This window comes from Mastigoproctus giganteus, chromosome 2 (genome assembly GCF_048544385.1).
Source record: "Mastigoproctus giganteus isolate SK-2022 chromosome 2, ASM4854438v1, whole genome shotgun sequence".
Taxonomy (NCBI): domain Eukaryota; kingdom Metazoa; phylum Arthropoda; class Arachnida; order Uropygi; family Thelyphonidae; genus Mastigoproctus; species Mastigoproctus giganteus.
The window spans coordinates 33,566,004-33,593,051 of record NC_143576.1 but is presented as its reverse complement, the minus strand read 5'-3'; the positions used below and the strand labels follow the sequence as shown (position 1 = coordinate 33,593,051).

The following is a 27,048-nucleotide window of genomic DNA, read 5'->3' as shown; positions in this document are numbered from 1 at the left end:
GGGAAATCTATTATCCGGGATTTGTTTCTTACCATTTATCCTGGAAAATCCAGAGTCTACTGTAGTTACCTACTGTCCAGTTGACATTTTCTTATATACTTTTTATTTATTTATTTTTGCTGGTGTAGTAGAAGCCTCTGGCTTCCTTGTATTACACTGAAAGAACAGATTTCATGGGATACCTGGTTCCTCGGCAACATGATGCTGTTACCCCTCTCGCTGGTGGACGAACCCACTGCTTGGCAGGTATATAGGTACATTGCATTCACACAGACGGTAATTCGATGTCAGTATGGATAAACATCATGAGTTAACTGACTTTGAAAGAGGGATCATAGTAGGTGCGTGACACATGACTCACTCTGCTGCGGAGGCAGTACAAAATTTGCACTATCCCCATTCAACAGTATCAATAGTGTATCGGGAATACCCCATTTCCGGAATAACATCTCATCGTGGACAGTGCTGTGGGCAAAGAAAGGTGATGGATGAACGTTTAATTACAGTTGATATAATTAAATCAACCATAATTAAATCAAAATGAAGCAATTTTAAAATACATAACTGATCGATTGTGCCATTAAAATGCTGGGGATGGGGCCCCACTCGTCCCACCATAGTTTCGCCTCTGGATACTCAATAACTGCATTCGGGATTTCACTTGTAAAATAAATGATCGTTTTAACGATCATTTATCATTGCCGATCTCAATGATCGGTTTGCAAATTTTCAAAAAAAAAAAAAATAACAATGGGCTCTCACAAGCCTACTATAGCTCACAACTGGCCTCGTCTATCAAGACAAGTAACTCTACATAAACAACACATATTACTACCAAAACTACTCGAGTAAAACTTTGTACATTTAGGAATTCAGAGAGTAGAAGAATAATCTAAACTGGCAAGTAACACATTACATATATTTATCTAACATATATTTAGACCTTGCATCATCACCACTGCTGCATTAAAATTGTGTGTTCCAAGATTGGATGACTTTATTTATTTAAAACAGTGTTTAACAGTACCATAACTTCATAACCAAAGTAACATTGACAAATGCAAAGGGAAAAAAAATACAGCAAAACATTTAGTAATTTATGAAAAAATAAATCTTAATTTTGTAATTTTTTTTAAAATACAACTTTAATCTGAAAATAGTAATAATAACTCTCTGAGTAAACTAAAAATATATGCTGCATGTACAAGGGAGGACAGCTATTTCATGATATTCTGATTATGCAGTACTCTTTTGAATGATGAACATCGCACATTCCTAAGAAGTAGTTTGTAAATTGGGATTGATTTTCCCACAGATAACAAAAGGAGGCATTTCAAAAAATAAAATGCTTACTCTCAAAAATGTACGAACAACATGTTTACAAGTGAGGTTAGGCATGAGATTTATGTATGATATATATGTTCTAACAACAAAATTTAAAACTTTTTTTAAAATTGATTTTAAAATAATATTTTTATTGTAATGTACAGTAGAAGTGTATTATACCTACATGTTGGTGGCATATATGTACATGTTTTTGCTCAGGAAAAAATCACTTGAGTACAACAGTTTTGGAGACATGTACGGTATAGTGAATAGTTATTACTGTATAACTTAAATAGAAATAAACAATAATAACACTTACCTAGATCATGCTTACAATTGGTTAACATCCAAGAGGTTAACCAAACTGCAGTGTAGCTAACCTAAACGTAATTCTCTACACTTATACAGTAGGCCACAGCTTTTTGGCATTCCGCTAATATGGCCCCGAGTGCCAAGCGAGTGATCAAAGCGAATCTAAAAGTGAATTTCAAAGCGCCTTTTCTAGAGTTAATAGATTTCAAAGAAATTTCAAGTGTTCATTTGCTAAGTTATTTATTTTCAGCTCTTCTGAAAAAAGAAGTAAGCTTTTCAAAAAGAAAGGAAAGGTACCTTTCTTCTTCTTATATACAGAAATAACATACATAACACACTGACCACTAATCTCTAATCGCTTGGTCACTGGTGGCACCGCTCCTGCCTCCACGTGGCGGGGCCGGTAACCTGGAGGAAAAGTTATCCTCTGGGGCTAAAAGGAGCAACCATGGATTATGACAACTTTCCAGTACTTGAGCCTAGACGCTCATGTCATGACTTAAATGAACCCGAACGTGACAAATCACAATCTAAGAGACTACGCAAAAATGAGAATCAGCAGGAATATCCATCGTTCCTCATATTACATTCTCTTTCTGCCAAACCTGTGAGTTCACTTTCACCATTTCTAATCCAGAAATGTTTGGAAAGTGTGGCTGGTTCACCGAAAATGGTGAAAAGACTCCGATCTGGAGATCTTTTAGTCGAACAAATAAGCACCAGCATTCTCAGTCTCTACTGAAATTATCAACTTTCGGTGGAATACCAGTACAGGTCACCCCTCACGCCACTTTAAATAGTTCCAAAGGAGTAATAGCAGAGTGGGACCTGATGAATGTCACTGAAGATGAGATAGTAGAAGAACTAAAAGATCAAAAGGTAGTTCAAGCAAAGCGGATAATAATTAAAAAAGATGGTGAACTTGTTCCCACTAGGAATATTATCCTCACATTTAGTACACCAACCTTACCATCATGTGTCAAAGCCGGATACCTTAATTGCCGAATACGTCCCTACATTCCGAACCCAATCAGATGTTTCAAGTGTCAAAAATTTGGACACTCGCAAACAGTATGTCGAGGAGACGCCACCTGCCCAAACTGTGGTTCTAAAGCTCATGCACAAACGGACTGCAATGCAGAAACGCCACAATGCCCAAATTGTAAAGGCCAGCATCCAGCATACTCAAAATCATGTGAACTCTGGAGGGTAGGAAAAGAGATTCAGAAATACAAAGTTGAGCAAAAGATCACCTACCAGGAAGCTAGGAAAAAAGTTATGCTCAGTATGCCAAAAATTACCTATGCTGCGGCAGCCAAAAAATACCAGTCAGCTGCAACACAAACGGCAGTCACAGTACCTCCATCCATCTCAATTGCTGATTGGGCCCGATCAGTGCTGTCGTTCCCACAGCAGCCACCTACAGAACAATGTAAAGTGACTTGTGCTAACAATACTCCTCTAACAGTCCCACCAACTGCAACTGATAATCTACCAGAAACTGTGAAATTGAAAGCATCATCCCCAAATATTGCACAACAACCATGCTCAGGAAATATGGACACAGATGCTGGTACCCTGCATGATGAGACAATATTAGATTTACATGCAGAAGATGATATGGACCTTGGGCATCCTAGCTTCCCAAGAAAAGAAAAGATGAAACCAGAACGACACAAGCAGGTTGGATATAAAAAACAGACAGAACCATACCCAATCCCAAAAACTATATAAACTGTATAAATAATGCAGAATATTATACAGTGGAACTGTAGAGGTCTACGAAGCAATATATTTGATATTTATGACCTAATCAAACAGCACAGTCCAATCAGGCTCTGCTTGCAAGAAACCAATCTAACCCCGCAGGTGACTCCAGTAATTAAAAATTATAGTATCTATCAACAAGAGAGAAGCAATACTAACTCAACCAGAGGAGGCGTAGTCATACTAGTTGACAACAAAGTTCCTACAAAACAGATCTCCCTACAGACCACATTAGAAGCCGTAGCCGTACGTATTGTTTTAAATTTTACTTTAACCATTGTCTCTGTATACCTTTCCCCAAACAAAGAATTCACTGCGAAAGAACTGGAGGACCTTATAAAGCAGCTTCCATCTCCTTTCATTCTACTAGGAGATTTCAATGTGGGGATCTCCCCAGATAGACAAACGAGGAAAACTTATTGAAACAGTTCTTGACAGCCAGAATCTCACATTATTAAACACTGGTGCTGACACTTATATTCATTTTCCCACTGGAGTATCTACTGCCATAGACTTATCAGTATGTTCCCCAAAACTATTCCCAATCATTCAGTGGATAGTTTCAAGTAACCCACTAAACAGTGACCATTACCCAATTATTTGCAAATTGCAAACAAACAGAACCACACATATAGCCAGCCGCATAAAATGGAAATTTTCAAAAGCAGATTGGAACAAGTTCACAGATTCAATTTCCTTTGATAATGAAGTCATCAAAAGCCAGTCCATAGATAAAGTTACCGATCACATTACTGCACAGATAATAACAGCTGCAACCTGTGCTATACCAAAAATCACAGCCGGTCCTCGCAGACATGCCAATATCTGGTGGAATGATGCATGCCGTGATGCTAAAAAAGAAAAGAATAAAGCATGGAATCGATTTCGCAAGTACCCAACAACTGAAAACCTGATTAATTTTAAGAAACTTAAAGCAAAGGCACGTTATGTGCAGAAAAAAGCAAAAAAAGACTCCTGGATCCGGTTCGCTTCCACTATTACTAAAAATACAGAGATTATAAAAATCTGGAATAAAATCAAAAAGCTGAATGGTAAACTGTTCTCCGAATCAATGCCCATTATAAGCTGGAAAGGTAAAGACTTCTCCTCTCCAACAGAAATTGCAAATGCCCTGGCAGATTGCTTTTTCCAAATCTCTGCAGCATCAGCATATGAGTCTACTTTTAAACAGCTAAAAGCTAAAGCAGAAAAGCATAACCTGAACTTCAATACAAGGGCATCTCCTCCATATAATCGACCTTTTACACCATTTGAACTAGAGAGCTGTCTAAATAGGTCGGGTGGTAGTGCACCAGGGCCTGATAGGATATACTATATAATGCTTAAGCATTTAAACAAACAAGCTTTGAATTCATTACTAATATACTTCAACCGGATATTCTCAGATGGCTACTTTCCTCTTTCTTGGTGTCACTCAATAGTTCTAGCCTTTGCTAAACCTGGAAAGGATCAATCAGATCCACAAAACTATCGGCCAATATCTCTCAGCAGTTGCCTTGGTAAGACACTAGAAAAAATGATCCACGCCCGTTTAGTATGGTATCTAGAATCTCATTCGGTGATGAATAAGAACCAGTACGGATTTCGGAAAAATCGGTCAACTCTAGACCTTATGGTCAAGGCAGAATCCAACATACGCAATGCTTTTATCTGTAAAGAACATCTAGTCATGATTTGCTTGGATATTGAAAAAGCCTTTGATACCACCTGGCGCTACGGCATACTTCAAAATCTGTATGCCACAGGGCTCCGGGGTCAGCTACCCCTTATCATACAGAGTTTTCTAGAAAACAGGACCTTTCAAGTGCGTTACTGCAATTCACTCTCCCGTACATATGTCCAAGAAGAAGGGGTCCCACAAGGATCAGTTCTAAGTGCAACGCTCTTTGCAGTTAGGCTAAATAATGCAACAGAAAATATTCCGGCTAATGTTGACACCTATTTATATGCAGATGACCTTACTATATCCTATCATTCACAAAGCATGCGCTCCATTGAGCGGCAGTTGCAGCTCTCGATAAACAAAATAGAGTCATGGGCATCCCGCAATGGCTATCGTCTCTCTGCAACAAAAACAACTGCTATCCATTTTTGCAAAAAGCGTCAGCTCCATCCAGATCCAGAGCTAACATTAGGAACCTAAAAAATACCACTTAGCAAAAGTATCCGGTTCTTGGGCCTTATACTTGACACCAAACTTACCTTTCAGGCACATACACGACAAATACGAACTCAGTGCATGAAAAAGATTAATATCTTCAAAGTTATCTCTTCCATGACATGGGGAGCCGATTGCTTCACTCTTCTACATCTATATCGAACCTTAATAAGATCTCGTCTAGATTATGGAGCCCCAGTTTATGATTCTGCACGAAAGACAGCATTGGCTTGGCTCAATCTGGTCCAGCATAGTGCTCTCAGGATTGCCTTAGGGGCCTTTAAGACATCCCCAGTGCAAAGTATGTACATAGATGCCAATGAACCTCCACTACATCTTAGGAGAAAAGTATTGCTTCTTAGTTATGCAGTCAAATTACGTAGTCACCCGTCTCATCCCATCTGGACATATCTTTTTGAACCTCAGTGGGAAAACTTATATAGAAATAAACCCAACGAAAACAAACCTGCTGGTATTCTGGCTTCTAAAATGGGCCAACAGCAAACTCCACCTTCCCCCAGCTCTCAGATCAACGCAGTTAGCAGAAGCTCTTCAACTACGCAGGCTCCAGTCCTACATCGCAGAAAGAAGGCTGCTGTTCACCATCAAGATGGCCACCGGTAAAATTACAGAGCCGAACTTCTGGGATCACTGCTCTTGGCGCATTCCTTCCCCTTATCTCCGGTCTTCAGCACAGCTGCTAGCAAACCGTAACCGGCTAGTACTAACTGACAGATTCCTGCCAAAGCAAATGCTGCCCTCACTGCAAGCCATCGACGGGGACCTCCAAGAAGTGGTCAATAATAAAAAATACAGGAAGGGTATCCTCGTCGAACTGAAAATGTAAAACTGTGCTTTGTTAATAATCTGATTTATCTTTTTTCTCATGTGTATCTCTTTTGTAAATATGTTTTGTTAACCCCTGGCACCACCATGCCGTGACGGGACTAATTGTATGTCTATCATTGCTGCAATTAAAGATTCTATTCTATTCTATTCGGCTACAAGAGGTAACTCAAAATTGGAACATCTATCTTGGAAATATCTTTCAAGCTACGGACGCAGTACAAGCACCATGGGCAATGTATATACCTCATTGCGACGACTATTTTCTTCAGTGCGGAAAACACTCCTTATCGAACCACAATCTTAGACAACTACATGTGAATCACGCATTGACCAATGCTCACAGTCTTCAGATATACACGGACGGCTCCAAAAGTGATGTATCCGTGGGAGCTGCAGTAATGAGTCCTACATGCACTGTCTCTGTCCAATTACCACTTGAATGCAGTGTTTTTACGGCCGAACTATACGCAATCAAAATGGCTTTAAAACTCCTTAACGATGTTCCAAACACCCAAGTAATAATATATACAGACTCTTTAAGTGCGGTGAATGCCCTACAGAACAAATCACAACATTTGCATCCATTCCTCTCACAAATCAGATCACAGTTATGCCAACTCAACAAAAATAAGCGGACTGTCACTTTTTGTTGGATACCGAGCCACGTTGGAATTCCAGGAAATGAGCGTGCAGATGAAACAGCAAAACACCCCACTTGCTTCGATTCCATCCCTGTTCCTTTTTCTGATTATAAACCAGTCATACGGTGGATATGTACTGAGATGTGGTCTGAAATGTGGCATAATCAAACAGGTAACAAACTTCTTGAAATGAAACACAATCCACAGCTGTGGAGATCCAGTTCCCGATCAAACAGGCAGGAAGAGGTCGTGCTGGCAAGAGCACGAATTGGCCATACACATCTTACACACCTATTTCTACTGCTAGGAGAAGATCCTCCACTTTGCCCGCATTGTAGTTCCATACTTACTGTAAAACATATTATCATTGAATGTGCACATTATCATTCAGCTAGAATCGCATGCTTCAGATCTTTAATTAGCTCACAAAAACCTCTGCAACTAAGCCACATACCTCGAAATGATGCCACCTTATCAGAACTGTTCACTTTTCTAAAAATGATCAACGCATACAATCACTTCTAGAATAGTCTCCTTTCCTATATAGACAAACACTCCCAAAGCAACAGGCGCAATATGGTCATAGCAGCCCTTGCGCCAATAAATCCCACTCCAACAACAACAACAATTCCGCTAATATGGTGGTTTTCAATTATATCAATGTTCATTATGTTTGACACTTGTTCCACTTTTTCACCGTTTATCAGCATGATGCACTCAGCAGCCGAGTCTGAGAAGGGCGTCAGGTGCCATTTTATTGTCAGTGATTCAGTCTGCTTACAGCATATAATATGGTAAACATGTTATTAGGTATATGCATTCGCAATAAAAAAAAAAAAAAAAAAAGACTTATGTTCCACGTTTTGACAATTTTTGCTTTTTGGCGAGGGTCTGGAACCTAACCCACCGTATGAGTGGGCTCTACCGTATAGCTGAAATAAAATTATCAACAAGCTGCTTATTTACACATCAATATGAGAAATGAATTTGGAAAGAATAGCACACAATTTCTCCTAAGCTAAACTATTCTATAATTTTTCCCCTAAGCTAAAACTATTCTAAACAGAAATCACATTTATCTAAAAGGAGATACTATAGGTAATTTTTACTTTCACCGCATATCCTTAATAGTGTGCTTCATCAGAATTAAATTTTTAAATATATATTTCTCATAATGTTCCACCCCATGATCTATTTAACTGCATGTAAGTAAACTTTAAATTGTAAGCACGTTAAATACAATACAAAAAATAAAGCCGAAAATAGTTCATTCTTTCTCATTTTACTTTCAAAAGGTGATGCTTTGTAAAGTTATAGCAAAGTCCATAACACTGAGATATGCATTCATAAATTTAATGTCCAGCATCAAAAATTTTGTTCCTAAGATTGAAAATTCATAAACTGGACGCTTGTAAACCAAGAAATTACTGTAAAATATAATGGTGTAAATATTAAAATTACCAACTTACTGTCCAGCCACTTGGAGTCGTATTTGATGGTCCTTTTAAATGGATGAACACTCTGGCCTGTGGTTAAATTGTATAAATTGGTACGGAAGATCACAGTATCTGCTTTAGTAAACTCTGCTACTGTGCCACTGTAGAGACCAGGCAAGCCACCAGGGTTCCCATGTTCTGAAGGAAAAAAAAAATAATAATAATAAATGATATATTTATATGGGAGAAAATACTGCACTGTATTTGCAACAAGCGATAACATTTAACAGGAGATAACTGTTCTAAAAAGTTTACAAAGATAAAGAGAAGACAGATAATTTTAAATTTAGATGAACAATTTAGAACGTTTTAATTTAAGTTTTTACTTTTTAATTTAGAAAAGTTTAATTAAATGCCATGCATTTTGAGTTTCCTTTATGCGCATGTGACATTATGGCTGGGATGTGCTACTCTAGTTTGGAGTTTGCTGGTTGGTTTTGAATTTAACAGCATATGGGCAGCAGAGGCCATATCCGAGATTTAAAAATATTCCATTTATAAAAGACGGAAGGTCACTTGATATTTAGGATCTGTAGTATCAGATCTATCCTTATATGGACAATTTTATGATTTTGTATAATTGTATTAAACATTTATGAAAGCAATTTATCATTTGCAGAAAAGCAAAAAAAAAAAAAAAAAAAAAAAACGCTGCATATGATCTGTCAACCCAAAATAACTCCATGAGAATAATAGGTTCATATATTCTTTAAAAGTTTATAAATGCTTGCTGATGTTAACTTTCAAAGCTTTGCCATTCTAAAAGAATGTGCTTAATAGTTTAAACAGGCTTGAATTTTGGCACTGTGATGGATCTTCTGCTCAGAAAAAATAAGAGTGGGTAATATATGTACATATCCTATCTATAGCCTAGATAGGACTACCTCTTTGCTCATCCTCTTTGGTATTTGCTATCTCTTGTTGTACAATTAACCTTGTAGTCCACGATTTTATCTCACACAGTTTGCTCCCACTTTGTTCTTGCTAGACTGGGAACAGTTAATTTTCCATTGTCTCAGGCAGCAATACTGAATTACTGGCCTGTAGTCTGTATATGGAATTAAGAAGGCATTAGCAACTGGATGAACAGGTCTTTTTGCAACTAAATCAACCATCTCATTATCTGTAATCCCAATGTGTGTGTCTAGAGTGATTAATGATGGTAATCAGGATATACTATTGAAACAAAATCTACAAAAATTAGGGAGATTGACTGAGAAATGGTAACTGAAATTTAACATTTACAAATGCAAGGTACTGCATATGGGTAGCAGTAATCCCAGATTAATGTACCAACTATGTGGTACTAAACTCAGGGTAGTGGAAACAGAAAGAGATCTTGGTGGTTGGCTATTCAGTTGGATATGTTCTCTGAGTAGTGCACACAGGTTGCCAGGACAGCTCATGAGAATATTTGCTGGTGCTATTAAGGTAGTTTTAGGTGGGTCAGAAAACTGCTAGCTTGGGGGGGGGGGATACACAGACTAAACAGTGGCTGCAGGCAGAGGCATTAGCATTAGCATTAGTAGAGGCATTTGATGCAAGAAAGCAAGCTTATGCAGTATCAGCCAAAAAAAAAAAAAAAACCACTTCCACTTCACCCCTCTGTTCGTTCAAAATACCTGTCCAGCTGAGCCTTAAACTTATTTAGGCTATCAACTTCCACGACAAGGGATGGAAGTCTGTTCCACCAACCAACCACCCGCTGACTAAAGGCAAATTTCCGCACGCCTATCCTACACCTGTCTTTCCTCAATTTGAATTTATGCCCTCTCAGGTGATTATTTTGAGGGAGAGGAAGAATCCCATCAGCATTGAGCGTGCTTAAACCATTCAAGGCTTTATACACCTCTATGAGATCACCTCGCTGGTGCCTAGTCTCCAGACACTGTAATTTGCAAAACTTAAGCCTTTCTTCGTAAGAGCACCCCTTTGTTCCATTCACTAATCTTGTTGCCCTTCTCTGTACTCGTTCCGGCAGCTCTACATCCTTCTTGAAATGAGGCCTCCAGACCTGTATACAGTACTCTAGGTGTGGCCTGACCATTGCCTTATACAAGGGAATAATCACCTCCTTATCCTTGCTAGAAAAATTCCTATATATCATTGACAATACACCATGAGCTACTCTTGCAGCCCGTCTGCACTGCTCGGAGAACTTCATATCTGCCTGCACAACCACCCCCAGGTCCCTTTCATTCTCTACCACTGTCAGTGTAGTACCACAGAGTTGATACGTTGCTCTGGGGTTGCTGTTTCCCATGTGTAGTACTTTACATTTGTCAACTTCATTTGCCACCTCTCAGCCCATCTGCTCAACCTTTCCAGATCCTGTTGCAGCAGCATAGTGTCAGTAGTGTCCTTGACAACCCTGCCTACCTTTGTATCGTCTGCAAACTTTGACATTAAGCTTGGTATACCCTCATCAATATCATTTATGAATACAGAAAACAATAATGGACCCAACACTGAGCCCTGAGGGACTCCACTAATAACATTAGTTCACGACGAGCAGTGTCCGTTGATTACCACTCTTTGTCTTCTCCCCCTCAGCCACCCCTTTATCCACAGCAGCAATTTGCCTCCAATGCGACACTGCTCCAATTTGTGCAGCAGTCTTCCATGTGCAACAGTATCAAAAGCCTTTCTAAGATCCAAGTATATAATATCAAAGTTATTCCCTGCATCCAGTTCCTTTGTGACTGCATCATAGTATCCAATAAAATTGGTCAGGCAAGACTTCCCCTTAACAAAACCATGCTGTGCCCGAGCTATAGCTGAAGTCTTGTCTAAATGATCCTGCAGTGCTTCTTTAACTAGTGCCTCCATTAATTTTCCTGGAACAGAAGTTAAACTCACAGGTCTATAATTACTTGTGTCAACCTTTGATCCTCCTTTGTGATTTGGGATGACATTTGCACATCTCCAGTCTGTGGGTACCTCCCCTGAGTCCAAGGAAGCTCTCATAATTATGGCTAAGGGTTTGCTTACTTCCTCTGCTGGCTCCTTTAATATAACTGGATAGATCCCATCCACCCTGGGTGCCTTTCTTGTGTTTATCTTCAACAATTTCTCCTCCACTTTACTCTCAGTTATTACAAGATTCTCTAGCTTACTGCTAGAGTTGAATACACCTCTGGCTTTCCCCTCGCTAAATAACTGCTCATGTGTGAATGTCGATGCAAAATATTCATTTAGTTTGTTAGCTACCTGAGCAGGATCATCAACAGTTGACCCATCGATATCAAGTGGACCAATCTGATTCATCCCCTTCCTTCTAGAGTTTACATAAGTAAAGAACTCTTTGCTGTTTTTCTTTGCATCCCTTGCCAAAGATTTCTCGTAATCTGCCTTCGCCTGCCTAACCTCCTTTGTAACTTGGTTACAGATCAACTTGTATCTATCATAGGCTTCTGTGTCGTGTGTTAATTTGTATGTTATCCCATGCATGTTTCTTCTCTGGCATATGCCTCATCAGTTCACATGACATCCATTTAGGCCTAAACCTTGAACAATATTTCTTAGTTGGTATGTAAAGCCTAGTAGCTTCCAAGATAAGCTACTAGGCTTTACAGCTGAACAGGTCTTTTTGCAACTAAATGAACCATCTCACTATCTGTAATCCAAATGTGTCTAGAGTGATTAATGATGGTAAGCAGGTTATACTATTGAAACAAAATCTACAAAAATTAGGGAGATTGTCTGAGAAATGGTAACTGAAATTTAACATTTACAAATGCAAGGTACTGCATATGGGTAGCAGTAATCCCAGATTAATGTACTAACTATGTGGTACTAAACTCAGGGTAGTGGAAACAGAAAGAGATCTTGGGGGTTGGCTATTCAGTTGGATATGTTCTTTGAGTAGTGCACACAGGTTGCCAGGACAGCTCATGAGAATATTTGCTGGTGCTATTGAGGCAGTGTTAGATGGGTCAGAAAACTGCTAGCTTGGGGGGGGGGGTTAAAAAGACTAAACAGTGGCAGCAGGCAGAGGCAAAAGGGATTCTTGCACTGCTTCTATTAGAATGAGCAGCAACATGCAAAGCAAGGCAATGGAGATTTCCAGGACTATTGGGAGTCATAGTGGAACAAATAAATACATGGGCTGTGTTAGGGTAACTAAGAGTAGACACAAGTGCATGTATACTTGCATGTACACCAATGCTAGGAGTACAGTTAATAAATTTGATGAGCTTGAAGTGCTAGTCAAAACATCAAAGGCAGATATTGTTGGAATATCAGAGACGTAGTGTCACACAGATATAAGCAGTGCAGAATTGGAAATTGGGGAGTACAATGTGTACAGAAAGGATAGACAGGACAGGAAGGGAGGAGGAGTTATGCAGTTAGTTAAGAAACACACAAAATCTAAGGAAGTGAATCCAACTGATGTTGGTGAACAATGGAACGTTGAGTCTGTTTGGTGTGACATAAGCACTGAGAAAGGAAAAATGAGAGTAGGTGTGTGCTATAGGCCTAATGAATCTGATGAGTATAATGAGCAATTGTGCAGAGAAATAAAGTGGGCCAGTAAATCAGAATGTCTTATAATGGGGGATTTTAACTTTCCAGATATTGACTGGAACTTGTGGATTGGTCACTCGCACACTAGCAAGATTTTTGTGGATTTATTGGATGATTGTTTTCTGCATCAGCATGTTAGGGAAGCAACTAGAGGGAGTAATACTCTTGATCTGATTATCAGTAGTGATTCTTCATGCATCAATAATCTGCAGATAAATGAACCACTAGGTGGCAGTGATCACAGTGTGCTGAAGTGGGATTTACTCAGAGGTAACTACCATCAAGGCTAAAGGGAAGGGCTTTTGCTTTTGTAAAGGTGACTACAGGGGTCTCAGACAGTTTTTAAATTCTGTACAGTGGGATCAACTGATGATGTTACCAATGTTGAATTCTAAATGGGAAGCCTTCAGGGACTTAATTTTGGAGGCTACTAGGCTTTTCATTCCAACTAAGAAATACTGTTCAAGGTTCAGGCCTAAATGGATGTCAGATGAATTAACGAGGCTTGTGGCAGAGAAGAAAAATGTATGGAATGCATATAAATTATCAGGTGACACAGAAGCCTATGGCAGATATAAGCTTGCTGTAACCAAGTCACAAAGGAGGTTAGGCAGCTGAAGACAAATTATGAGAAATCTTTGGCAAAGAATGCAAAGAAAAACAGCAAAGAGTTCTTTACTCATGTAAACTCTAGAAGGAAGGGGATGAATCAGGTTGGACCACTTAACATAGATGGTTCGACTATTGATGATCATGCTCAGGTAGCTGATAAACTGAATGAGTATTTTGCATCTACATTCATACATGAGGAGTTATTCAATGAGGGGAATGCTAGAAGTTTATCAAACTCTAACAGGGAGTTAAGTGATTTTGTAATAACTGAGAGCAAAGTGGAGGAGAAATTGTTGAAGTTAAAAATAAGGAAGGCACCTGGGGTGGACGGGATCTATCCAGTTATATTAAAGGAGGCAGCAATGGAAGTACGCTAACCCTTAGCATAATTATGAGAGCTTCCTTGGACTCAAGGGAGGTCCCCATGGACTGGAAGTGTACAAATGTATCACCAATTCACAAAGGGGGATTCAAAAGGTGACACAAATAAATATAGACCTGTTAGTTTAACTTGTGTTCTGGGGAAAATAATGGAGTCACTGGTTAAAGAAGTATTGCAGGATCATCTAGAGAAGACTGCAGTAATAGTTAAGACATAGCAGGGGCATATTCAGCAGTGGGCAGAGGGTACATATGCCCCCCAACCAAAAATTTTAATTTAAAGAAAAAGAAAGCAGGAGGCTTTCTAAAAAAAAATTCAAAAGCCTGGTTGGCATCCCCCCCCACTTAAGATAATATGCACAAAGGAACTGAATGCCAAAAATAATTTTGATATCATATACTTGGATTTCATGAAAGCTTTTGATATGTTGCACGTGGAAGACTGCTGCACAAATTGGAGAGATATGGCATTGGAGGTAAGTTGCTACAATGGATAAAGGGATGGTTAAGTGGAAGACGACAGAGAGTGGTAATCAATGGACACTGCTCTTTGTGGAGTTTCCCAGAGTTCAGTGCTGGGCCCATTTTTGTTTTGTGTATTCACCAATGATATTGATGAAGTTATATCAGGATTAATGTCCAAGTTTTTGCAGATGATACAAAGGTTGGCAGGGTTGTTAACGACAGCAAAGACAGTATGCTACCTCAAATGGATCTAGATTAGGTTGGCAAATGGGCTGAGAAGTGGCAACTGAAGTTTAACATTGGCAAATGCAAAGTACTGCATATGGGCAGCAATAACCCAAGAGAAATGTACCAACTGTGTGGTACTACACTCAAGGAAGTGGAAAGCAAAAAAGACCTGGTGGTAATTGTGCAGTCAAATATGAAGTTTACTGAGTAGTGCAGATGGGCTGCCAGGGCAGGTCATGGAGTCTTGTCAATGATATATAAGAATTTGGCTAGCAAGGACAGAGAGGTGATTATCCCACTGTACAAGGCAATGGTCAGTACACACCTAGAGTACTGTGTACAGGTCTGGAGGCCTCATTTTAGGAACGATGTTAATTGCTAGAATGGGTACAAAGAAGGACTACAAGATTGGTGAGGGGAACAAGGGGGTGCTCTTACCAAGAAAGGCTTAAGTTCTGCAAATTGCAGCGCCTGGAGAGTAAGCACCTGCAAGGTGATCTGATTGAGGTGTATAAGGCCTTGAATGGAATGAGCAAGCTGAATGCTGATGGGATTCTTCTTCCTCTTGCTCAGATTAAGAACCTGAAGGGGCATAGATTCAAACTGAGAAAAGACAGTTGTAGAGCCTAAATAAATTTAAGGATTAGCTGGATAGGCACTTGGGACGAATGGAGGGGTGAAATGGGAGTTTTTTTTTTTTTTTTTGGCTGATGCTGCATAAGCTTGCTTTCTTGCATCGTATGTCACTACTAATGCTAATGATGAGGTGGTTGACAGTTTTTGAAAGAGCTACTTGGTTTATCGACAGGCTGTAATTTACTAAAACCACCTGTAGTCTTATGCTTAACACTTCAGCTGCTGTGTAATCTGTATGCTGGTTCACACACAGTTTATCCCGTGGAGTTCTGAGAGACAGCAGACACTTTTCACTGCCATATGTTTGAAGCAGGTGGCTGGGGAACCCAAATATGGTTCTACCCTGAAGTTGCATGAAACGAATAGAGCATTAGGTTTTGCTATTAAACATCCCTTTTTATGTTTCCTTAATTGCATCGATATTTACAAATGAAAAGCCTTTTGTGGCAATGGGAAATTGTGGGAGCGAAGTTAAAAAATATGTAATTAATGATATTGAAATTTCGCAAGATTATTTAATGAAAAAACTTTCAAGCCTACAGACTAGTAAGGCTCCTGGAGTTGATGGAATATACCCTATAATCTTGAGAGAGGCGGCAAGCGAGTGCATTGAACCACTGAGGCTGGTTATGCGTGCATCACTAGACTCTGGGGAGATTCCCTTGGATTGGAAAAGTGCAAATGTATCTCCCATACATAAGGGTGGCTCTAAAAGTGAAGTGGGAAATTATCGACCTGTCAGTCTGACTTCAGTAGTAGGGAAAATCATGGAGGCATTGATCAAGGGTGGAATTCAGGATCATTTGGATAGAATTGAAATTCTCAAGGATACTCAGCATGGTTTTGTAAAGGGAAAATCATGTTTAACAAATCTGGTTCGCTATTTCGAAAGGGTCACTCACGAGCTGGATTTAGGGAATAATTTCGACATTGTTTATTTAGATTTCAGCAAAGCTTTTGACTCAGTCCCACATGAGCGGTTGCTTTATAAGCTGGAACAGGTTGGAATCACTGGGAAAATCCTTAGATGGATAGAAGGATGGCTTCAGGGCAGGAGGCAGAGGGTTGTGATAAATGGCTATTCCTCAGATTGGGTTGATGTAAGAAGTGGGGTTCCCCAAGGATCAGTATTAGGACCACTGTTGTTTTTAATTTTCATAAACGACATTGATGAAGGGATAGAGGGCGTGATGTCTAAATTTGCAGATGATGTTAAAATTGGTAGAGTAGTTAATGATCACTGTCAAGCTGAGCTTCTTCAGAGAGACCTAGACTTCAAGAATGGTCAGAAAAATGGCAGCTGTGCTTTAATCCAACAAAGTGTAAGGTATTACACCTGGGAAACAGTAATCCCAAAAAAACTTATTCACTTGGTGGAGTTCAACTAAACCCAGTACTGGAGGAAAGGGACTTGGGTGTTACGATACGGTCAGACATGAAATTCTCTGAGCATTGTAAACAGGTTGCAAGGAAGGCCCATGGTGTCCTTTCGATGATCTATCGAACTTTTGCAAGTAGAGATAGGGACGTGATAATCCCATTATATAAGGCCTATGTTAAACCACACTTGGAATACTGTGTTCAAGTATGGAGACCGCACCTAAAGAAAGACATCGAGCTTCTTGAAAGGGTGCAAAGAAGGGTAACTCGCCTGGTGAGATCGGCAAAAGGGCGTCCTTATGAAGAAAGACTTCGAATATGTGGGTTGCAGAGTTTGGAAACTAGACACCAATACAAACGCAAGGTGTATTTAGTGTCAGACGACACTAGGGGTTTCCCCCATCTCCGTGTAGTTTTCATTGTGGGTGTACCAGTTCGCTGGAAATGCCAGAGATTTCAAAGCATATGGATATTATATATGTGTAGTGTCATGTACTGTTGTTCATCTGGTCGTTTAGCTGCTGGACCCCTGCTGAGGCCCAGCATTGCCCCACCTTCATTCCGTGGAGGCAGACCAGGAACCCAGTAGTTTTAGTTTCACTTTGGCAGGTCCTGCCACCTAATTTCCTGAGATTTCAGTGGAGATTTGATTGAGGTGTTTAAGGCTCTGAGAGGCATCAGTAAAATGAATGAGGACAAAATTTTCAAGATTATAAATGATGCTAGAACTAGGGGACATAAATTCAAGTTACGCGGGGAAATGTTTAGATTGGACTGCAGGAAGTTTTATTTTAGCCAGCGAGTTATAAATTACTGGAATAAGTTGCCTTCATGGGTGGTAGAGGCCGACAGTTTGGGGAAATTCAAAGGTCATCTGGATAGTACTTTCGGGTAAGGGAAGCGCATAGGATGATAGGATTAATTTCCTTTTTATTTAATTTTTAATTTCATTTTATTATTTTTATTTATTTATTAATTATTATTATTTATTTATTTAATTTTTGTTTTTATCATTGTTTTGTTCGGATTTTTTTTTTTTTTTTTTTTGGCTGGTGCAGCATAAGCCATAGGCTTTCTTGCACCATACGGCCGTTACTAATACTAATACTAAATACTAATACTAATTATATTCCAGAGGAATGTAGAGGTACATGCTAAAGGTTATAATGATTTATGCACCAACGTCAAGCCATGATGATGAAGAGATTGAAGAAATGTACACCGAAATTGAGAGACTTCTAGATGAGCATAAAATCCACTATGCTATCATTATGGATGACTTCAAGTTTTGCTATTAAACATCCCTTTTTATGTTTCCTTAATTATATTCCAGAGGAATGTAGAGGTACATGCTAAAGGTTATAATGATTTATGCACCAACGTCAAGCCATGATGATGAAGAGATTGAAGAAATGTACACCGAAATTGAGAGACTTCTAGATGAGCATAAAACCCACTATGCTATCATTATGGATGACTTCAATGTTGGAAAGAGACAAAACAGCACAGAAAGGGAAACTATACAAATTTTGGATTTAGTGAAAGAAATGAAAGAGGTGAAAGACTTGTGGAATTTGCAGAATTTTGAGGAATGTCAGTAATGAACACTTTTTTCAAGAAAAGGGTGAACAGAAAGTGGACATGGAAGAGCCCAAATGGATTAATAATTAATGAAATTAACTTCATCCTCATTAACAGAAGATATATTGGGAATGATGTTACCATCCTCCAGGAACTGGAAAGTTGCTGGAGAGGCCTTCAGTGGATTGAAAATGGCTGATGATTCTAGCAGAATAACTATATGATATTTCTTGAAAAATACAATACAAATAATATAAAGTGTAACATTTTAAACTGATAATAAAAACAGAACTCAGATCATAAAGATATACAGCAGACTCTCAATTTACCGGGATCGGATTAACCAGGACACTTCAAGACTCCAAATAAAAAAAACCAACCAAAAATCATAAAATTCAAGTAATAACTAGAATAGGTATAAACAGATGTTTTGCAAGTCGTAAGGTGTAAGGTGTATTTAGTGTCAGACGACACTAGGGGTTTCCCCCATCTCCGTGTAGTTTTCATTGTGGGTGTACCAGTTCGCTGGAAATGCCAGAGATTTCAAAGCATATGGATATTATATATGTGTAGTGTCATGTACTGTTGTTCATCTGGTCGTTTAGCTGCTGGACCCCTGCTGAGGCCCAGCATTGCCCCACCTTCATTCCGTGGAGGCAGACCAGGAACCCAGTAGTTTTAGTTTCACTTTGGCAGGTCCTGCCACCTAATTTCCTGAGATTTCAGTGGCTAGGACCTAAAAAAAAAAAACGCAAGCGCTCTTTTATATGCACGTACATACAGACAGATCCATATATATGCGATACATGTATCCACCATCATACGTTTTGATGATCATTATGTGAGGGGGATTCCGCTTGCATAATGAAGGCCAAAAATATGGGCTAATGGTAATTTGGATAATCAAGTTTTTGTGTGTGGGGCATTCGCTGGCATAAAGATAAAGGCTGGGGGGGGGGGGGTTAAGTTGCAAGTCATAAATAAGAGACAAGAAGCGGCAGTATAAATCGTCATTGGGAGATAGATTAATGTACCTATTATCTTGCAATCCCCGCTGTCTTCGCAACTTCCGCTAAAAAAAAAAGAGAGACCAAATGTTTAGTGCATTGTGATTGTTGTGTTCTGTCACACCACAAAAAGACAATTTTTGTTTTGTTATTTATGTCAGGGACGTCAATTTTTTTTTTGTAAATAATTTTTTTTTTTTGTTTAGAAATCGGAAAAATGATGGATAAATGCAAAGGAGGTTGTGCTTTCAGTTAAACAAAAACTTGAAATTATTCAAAAGTTTGAAAATGGTCCATCCGTTAAATCTTTAATAATGAACCATTATAATGTTGGTGACCAAACCATACGCAACATCACAAAAAATAAAGGGATGCTATTGGATTTAATATGGACATTGCAAAAAATAAAGGGAAGCATTGTATCAGACACACAAGTAGTATGTGGTAAGTTTTTTAATTTTTTACCTATCGTCATATTTTTTATGTAGGTTGTTGAACATTTTTCGATACAGTTAGTCCCTGACTTATGCAACTTTGTACTTATGTAAATTTTTTTCACTCAATTTTTTTTGTTTTTTTAAGGGTTGTAAAATTTAAAACAAACAAAAAAAATAAATAACACAAAATAAGCAATCAATAATGACGATCATGGCCTGCACAAATTGCACAAGTGAGATACGGCGTAACAAGCAAAAAAGTAGTAAAGAAGAGAAGATTCTTACAATTTATTTATGGGTTTTTTTTATGTGACTGAAGATTTCAGTGAAGGGGACACCATAACGTAAGAATCCACAGAATTGCAGTTATCAGTGCAGTTATCAGGCCTGTTTCGTTATGTTTGCAGTTATCAGTATTTTTGCAAATGCAATAAGACGAGTTTACTATTGTTTATAATTAAATGAATGAACAGAAAAGCCCAATAACATGGAAAGTGCAAATTGTTTTTATTGTTTTTTGGTAGTGACCTCCAGAAATGTGCTTTAGTAAAATGTGAGCTTGCATGGGGTGATAATAGTGAGTTTTTGCCTTAACCCTGTGAAGTTCTTTACAGAAAATTCATTTTGACCATTACCAATGGTGCCGACTAAGAGAATAAGTGACAGCGGTACTAGTAAGTCTACCAAGAAAAGGAAAGCGATCGATTTGGATCAGAAAATTGAACTAATAATCAAGTATCTTGCTGAATTCAGATTTGTCAATAATAATATAGTAGCAATATGTTATTAGCCATTCCCAAGTTACATAAAACTCGACGAAGTAAGAAGTCCTGGAACTTATCTCTTATGTATGTCAGGGACTTCTGTATTTTTGGATTTACTGGAAAATCGATTATCTGGGATTTGTTTTTTACCATCTATCTCGGAAAATCGAGAGTCTACTGTATTTTTAAAATTTATAAAAATCTTTATACTACCAACTCAATACTCATTATTGTTGTATTCGTGCAAAATTTTAAACCAAAAAAAAATTTTAAATAATAACAGTGTTGGTCCAGTCAATGTCTCTGTAAAAATATTTGTTTATATATTTCTGCTTTTTTTTTTTTTTGATTATCACAAAATATTATATCACTCTTAACTGAAAATGTTACCTCTTTTGAAATTATTATTTCAGCAAAAAACAGACTGATCATTTAAAAGTTTATATGTATAACTACTCGCAAACTTACCAACCCAAGCTGCTGTAGCATTATCATCAGGATCAAATGGACATTTTGCTATTCCTTCTCCTATTCCAGGGAAGTGCTCAGTGGGACCAAGATGAGTGAGATTTGACTATAAATTAAATATTTATTTTATTTTCAAATTAACACATTAGCATTTATAATTAAATGCAAAATAAATTTCCATTTACAACCAGAGAAAAAAAAAAACAGTTACCTGTACATAATAAATTCATGCAACCCTTCATATTCATGTACTAAGTTCAATTTTATTTTTGAAAATTGAAAATTATGAATAGTACCTGAACTCAATAAAAATAAATGTAATTCAAATTAGTTCACAAATTTCATATGAAGCATTTTGTGCTTCATCTATTCTGTCAACACAGTTGAAAATGGTTTATTTGAATTGTTTGCAGAAAATTCTAGAAATTGGTTTGCAGAAAATTCTAGAAATTCATATGGTGCAAGGAAGCCTGAGGCTTCCTTGAATCTCTCTCTCTCTCTCTCTCTCTTATGCTGCACCAGCCAAAAAAAAAAAGTCAATAGTGCACCAGCCAAAAAAAAAAAATTTTTTTTTTTGGCTGGTGCAGCATAAGAGAGAGAGAGAGAGAGAGAGAGAGAGAAAACAAGAGTCAGAAGTAGAAGGGAATCATCAAGAAAGAGAAGAATGATGATATCCAGCTCAGGACCCTGGGTGTGCCAAGTCCATACTCACCAGATGTGAGCCCCTGGGGTTAAACAGTTAGTAAAAATTCATGATTAAGTTAAACCTAATTATATTCATGTGTTGATTGACACGTGTAATGAAGGGATACTGATAGTAATTTTGCTTTGCTGCCACATGCTTTTCCTCCAGTCAATAGTGCTCACTGGCTTCATGACATTGATGCATCATGTGAAATCAAACTGTCTGTGTGCACTTCATGTTTCATGCAGCAAGTGCTATTGTTAGTAATGCACTTTCCTTGAATCAAAGTGTAGGTTGAAAGGTGGGATTTTTATATTTACATTCAGTCTCCAAGAGGTCTAAAGGGAATTTTAACTTTCAAAAATTAATAAAAGTTATGTTTTTTAATACAAAACATGGATTTTTCAGAGTTGTGTTCAGAAAGGTTGAAATATATATATATATTTCAATTTTGAATTATTTTTTTGCTGATTTTTGCAGACTCAGAGGAATTTTACATTTTCCTGTGACTAATATAGGGTTAAATAAAGAATGAGCCTTTCCCATCTAATTAAATGTTAGCATATTTTATTTCCTATCAGAGCAATTTTCTGATAAGTTATTTCCATTCTTCTTTTCCTGTCTGCCAAACCTTATTAAATGAAAACAACCAAAATGTCTGGCATGATATACATATGACAGATACAAAAGGCCTCTTAAATGCTACAACCTATTAAAAAACAAACTGCTAAGCAGTAACGTATAAAAAACAGGAATTGGAAACCTTTTCTTAACAAGTTCCATTTTTATATATCTACAAATAAAAATCATTACATGTGCCACTTGGACAAGTGTATCTGAAATATAATACAGTACAGTGAATTCTGATTATTTGGGACACATTGCAACTAGTGCACTTTGGTCCAATCAAGCGGTTGCTCCAATTATGTGAAGTTTCATGCAGATAGTTAAAAATACAGTGGACCCCCACTTTATGATTGGTTCACTGTACAATCAAATCACGTTACGATGGACTCTCCATAATAAAATACCATTCACTATACTATATGTAGTAAGTGCCAGTTATTGTGATCAAGTTTGTGAATTGAATTTTAATTCTATTAAATGGCAATTCTAATAAGCAAAAATAGGAGGAATATTTATCCACAGGCTATAAAAGTAAAGATACATTAAGCACAAATTTGCACTTTATTACCTTGCCAATTAATAAAATAAAAATTAATTTATACTGTAATATGTACATACTAACTAACTGATATTTCTGTTCACTGACTTTTTTTTTTTTTTTTTGGGTTGAAAATTTAAAACAATAAAAAAGGTAAGCAATCAATAACAAAGGACATGGCACACACACAATTTTCACGATATGTGCAAGTGAGATACGGAGTAACAAGTTTATGAAGCTTAAATAACAGAAATGAAGAGAAGATTCTGAAAATATATTTATGTTTTTTTATAGGTAGGATAGAAGATTTCAGTGAAGGCAAGACACGTCTCACCATAAAAATGTAAAAACCCACAGAATTCCAGCTATTGGTATTATCACAAATGCAACAAGATTTAGTTTACCCATTTATAATAAACTGCACTAACAGAAAAGCCCAATAAACCAGAAACTGCAAATTGTTTTTATTGTTTTATGGTTGTGACCTCCAGAAATGTGCTTTAGAAAAAATATCACAAAAGCCATTCAAAATTGATTCTTATAACAATGAAAGTGCAGTGCATTTTAATGATTTGAATTAGTTTTTTTGAAATTTAATTCTTTAAAGTGACTGATTCTAGTAACCTGTGATCATGTTAATCGGCACCTTACTTATTTCACTTTATGATGGGCTTACAATTGTCTCTAACCAGTTGGTTGGTTTGTTTAATGTTTACTGGCGCAGCAACTTAGACTATAATGCACCAACAATGGTAAATTAATAACAAACAGTAATAAAATTGGTAAAAGATGGAGAGGTGATAAAAGATTATGGTGACTCATTAAAATTGGTCACTTTGTCAAGAAAGAGTTTGCCATACATATATAAAAAGATCCTAAAAAATAAGCAATATATAAATACAGTTAAAAGTATACATAATAAAAGAGTATATTTTATATAGAAGGAAACAAGTTAATTAATTTTTAAAAAATAAATAACAGCTGACACATGGTCATTGTCAGCATTGTCAGATAGTATATGACTGAGTGTACAGGGCTCAGTCAGATGGTTAAAAGTGGTAAACGATATGCTCCATTCATGTCTAAAATGTGGACATTCAGTTAAAATATGTTTAATTGTTAAAAAGGTGTCACAATCCTTGCACATAGGAGGGTAATCCACCCTCAGTAGAAAAACACATATAAGATGGCTATGTCCTATGTGGAGGCAAGTAAGAACAACTTCCTCTATGGTTCCTACACAGACTAGACTCCCATGTTTAGATTATAGGCTAATCTGATATAACTGTTTGTGCCCTGTCCATGCCATGATTGTTGCCATTGAGAATGTAGTATGTTTCATATCACTTGCCTGAAGTCTGTATATGGGACCATCAGGCTGTGATTTCTTTGGGATTGTGCTGTCTGGCTGCAGCATCTACCAGATCTACCTTCTACTTGTGGCTTCTATCTTCCCAATGTGGCTGAGATCCAGCAGAAGCAGATGTAAAATATAGATTCAATAAGAGAATGCAATTTCTGCTGACCCCTGCACAGAACTGGATGAGGATCATATTTCATCATTGACAGAGCCTGTAATGCACTTGTGTAATGCACAAATCTGTTTATATCATATACCAGGAATTCTCAATGGGGGCAATCTCGTCCTCATGGGGGTGAAAAATTGGTCTTTGGGCGCAAAAAAATCATGGTTATTACAATGGTTTGTGGCCCTCCAAAGTTCAATCCTACCCGATGACATCTTATTCCTTAATATTTAATTTCTCTCATTGGGTTTTCTTTTCTCTTGAGACAACTGATTTTTAACATATAGGTATATTATATTAGGAGTGAGTGAGAAATGTTGATTAAAGGAAGATAGTGGGCATGATTTAATTCAACAACCTTTTCATAAGGATTAAATGCCTAAACACTTTCAGAGGCAATATCTCCACAATCCTTGGCGGTTGCACCTTTCCATGGCATTGTGGGTGTGGTTTATTTATTTATTCTTTTGTTTCATTGGTCAATATATGAAGCTTGGATGGGAAGAGGAAATGTTTCAGTCTGTTGTTTTATTCTTTCCTTGTGGGAATTATTTATTTTTGATCCACAGTGCTTTCGTGAGTGACATGGACTATAACAGTTAAATAAAAATTGTTTATATTTTATTATTTAATTCTTTGTAGTTATTCAACCCAACATCAATCATGTCAAGTTCTGAATAGAAAAAGTGTCGACAGTATCTGGATGAATATCTAGCTTATGGTTTTATTTAAAGCCCATTTGACTCAAACGGCCTATGTGTCTTATGTGTAATAGTTCCTTTTCAAATGGGGCTATGAAACCATCAAGACTTTTAGATAACTTAAAATGGAAACATCCCGATAAAGTTGGTAAACATATCGAATATTTTAAAAATTTAAAACATAATTTTGAGCAACGTAACACTGTTACTTCCTTATTTAAGAACACAAAAACAAATGACAATTGAATGATTGCGTCTTATGAAATTGCAGAAATCATTGCAAAAACTGGTAGGCCCTTCTAATGGCATACGTTCGTTATTTCGATGATGATGATTGTAAATTGCAAGAAGAGATGTTTGTAAAATCTATAGAAACTGACTGTACTGGAGCATCTACTTTTGCTGCTGTAAAAACATGGCATGATGAAAAACAAGTACCATTGGAAAATTTGGTATCCTGTGCCACTGATGGTGCTAGCTCCATGGCTGGAAGACAAAGGTTTTATAACTCATCTAAAGGAAGTATGTCCTGAAATTCTCTCAATACACTGCATTGTGCACCGGCATCATGTGGTTGCAAAAAATATTAGTCCAGTTCTTTATCAATCTCTCAGTATAGTTATTAAAACCATTAATAAAATAGCAAATATAATCACCTTTTCAGAAAATTCTGTGTTGATAATGAAGAACAGCATGTGAGGATTCTTTTACATAGGTTAAACTATATGGTTTGGATTGTTTTAAATTTAATGAAGTATCACTTCACTTCAACTTCAAGGGGAAATTAATTACGATGATAGACTGCAATGCATATTAAAAGCCTTCACTGAAAAACTGGAAATATTTGAAAGTAAATTTAATGAGAAAACAATTTCATGGTATGCAAGAGTTAGCTGAAATCAATGAATCTCTCACCGAGAATGATCTTAAGAATTATTCAGATCATTTGTGTTCTTTAAAAGGTGAAATGAAAAATAGATTAAATAGATAATGAAAAACATAGGATGAACCTTGTCAGAAAGGTTTTGTATTGCTGTAATTGAGCTCAAAAGGTCACTGATTGATGGCATTCCTCCTGATAATATTTTTAATAAGAGGCATCTTTCACATAGGATGAACCTTGTAAGAAAGGTTTTGTATTCCTGTAATTCAGCTCAGAGAGTCAGTGTATACTATGTATTTTAAAGATGGGTAGAGATTCAGGTTTTCTAAAGCTAATTTTATTGAATGAAGTTCTGCAGAGAAGCTGTTATACTCAGGCAGAAGGGCAGCAGAAATGATTGTAGTGGGAAATACTGCTGCTGCTGCTGCTCCAACAGCTGAATGTGATTTGGAGCCATCAGTATATATATTGCCAATAAATTAGCATATTCCTGAATATGGCTTACATGGAGTTGTTTCACGTTGAGTGACGGTAGGTGATTCTTTCCCCACTTGTGAAGAAAAGTATCGCAAGTTAATCGAGGTGTCCAAGGTGGATGAGAGCATTTCATTACTTGTAACCTGTTGACATTAGGATCATTCCAACTCTGTGTTAATTCAATAAGGCGTATGCCTGCCTGCTGGTCTTATTTTACTTGGTTTTATTCTGTAGAGATTTTGCAATGGAGGATTAAACAGGTCTGGCTCAATAGGATGTGGACAGCAACTTTGTATTTTAGCTGTGTACTTAAGTAGTAATGTTTTTCTGCAGAGGTAAAGAGGGGGCTCGTGAGCTTCAATATATAAACTATGGGTAGGAGATGTCCTGAAAGCACCAAGTGCAATCTGCAATGCACTATGCTGTATAGGTTCCAGCCAGCATGGTGTACTCTTTCGAGCAGAATCATACAGTGTAGCACCATAATCCAGTCGGGATCTGATCAATGCTCTATATAAAAGCAGCAAAGATGCACGGTTTGCTCCCCAAGACAGA

At 37.5% G+C, this 27,048-nt stretch overlaps 1 protein-coding gene across 10 annotated transcripts in view; it reads right to left on the bottom strand.

The window, feature by feature from the left end:
* The window catches only part of LOC150089257 (semaphorin-2A-like), a 1,190,084-nt gene that overhangs the window by 100,119 nt on the left and 1,062,917 nt on the right, over nucleotides 1–27,048 (bottom strand). For all 10 annotated transcript variants that reach the window (XM_090388614.1, XM_090388640.1, XM_090388608.1 and 7 more), the window contains 2 exons: nucleotides 21,057–21,162; nucleotides 8,544–8,708 (listed from right to left, as the gene is read on the bottom strand). In XM_090388614.1, coding sequence (XP_090244740.1) covers nucleotides 8,544–8,708; nucleotides 21,057–21,162 — 271 coding nt within the window. The remainder of the gene's footprint in view (nucleotides 1–8,543; nucleotides 8,709–21,056; nucleotides 21,163–27,048) is intronic.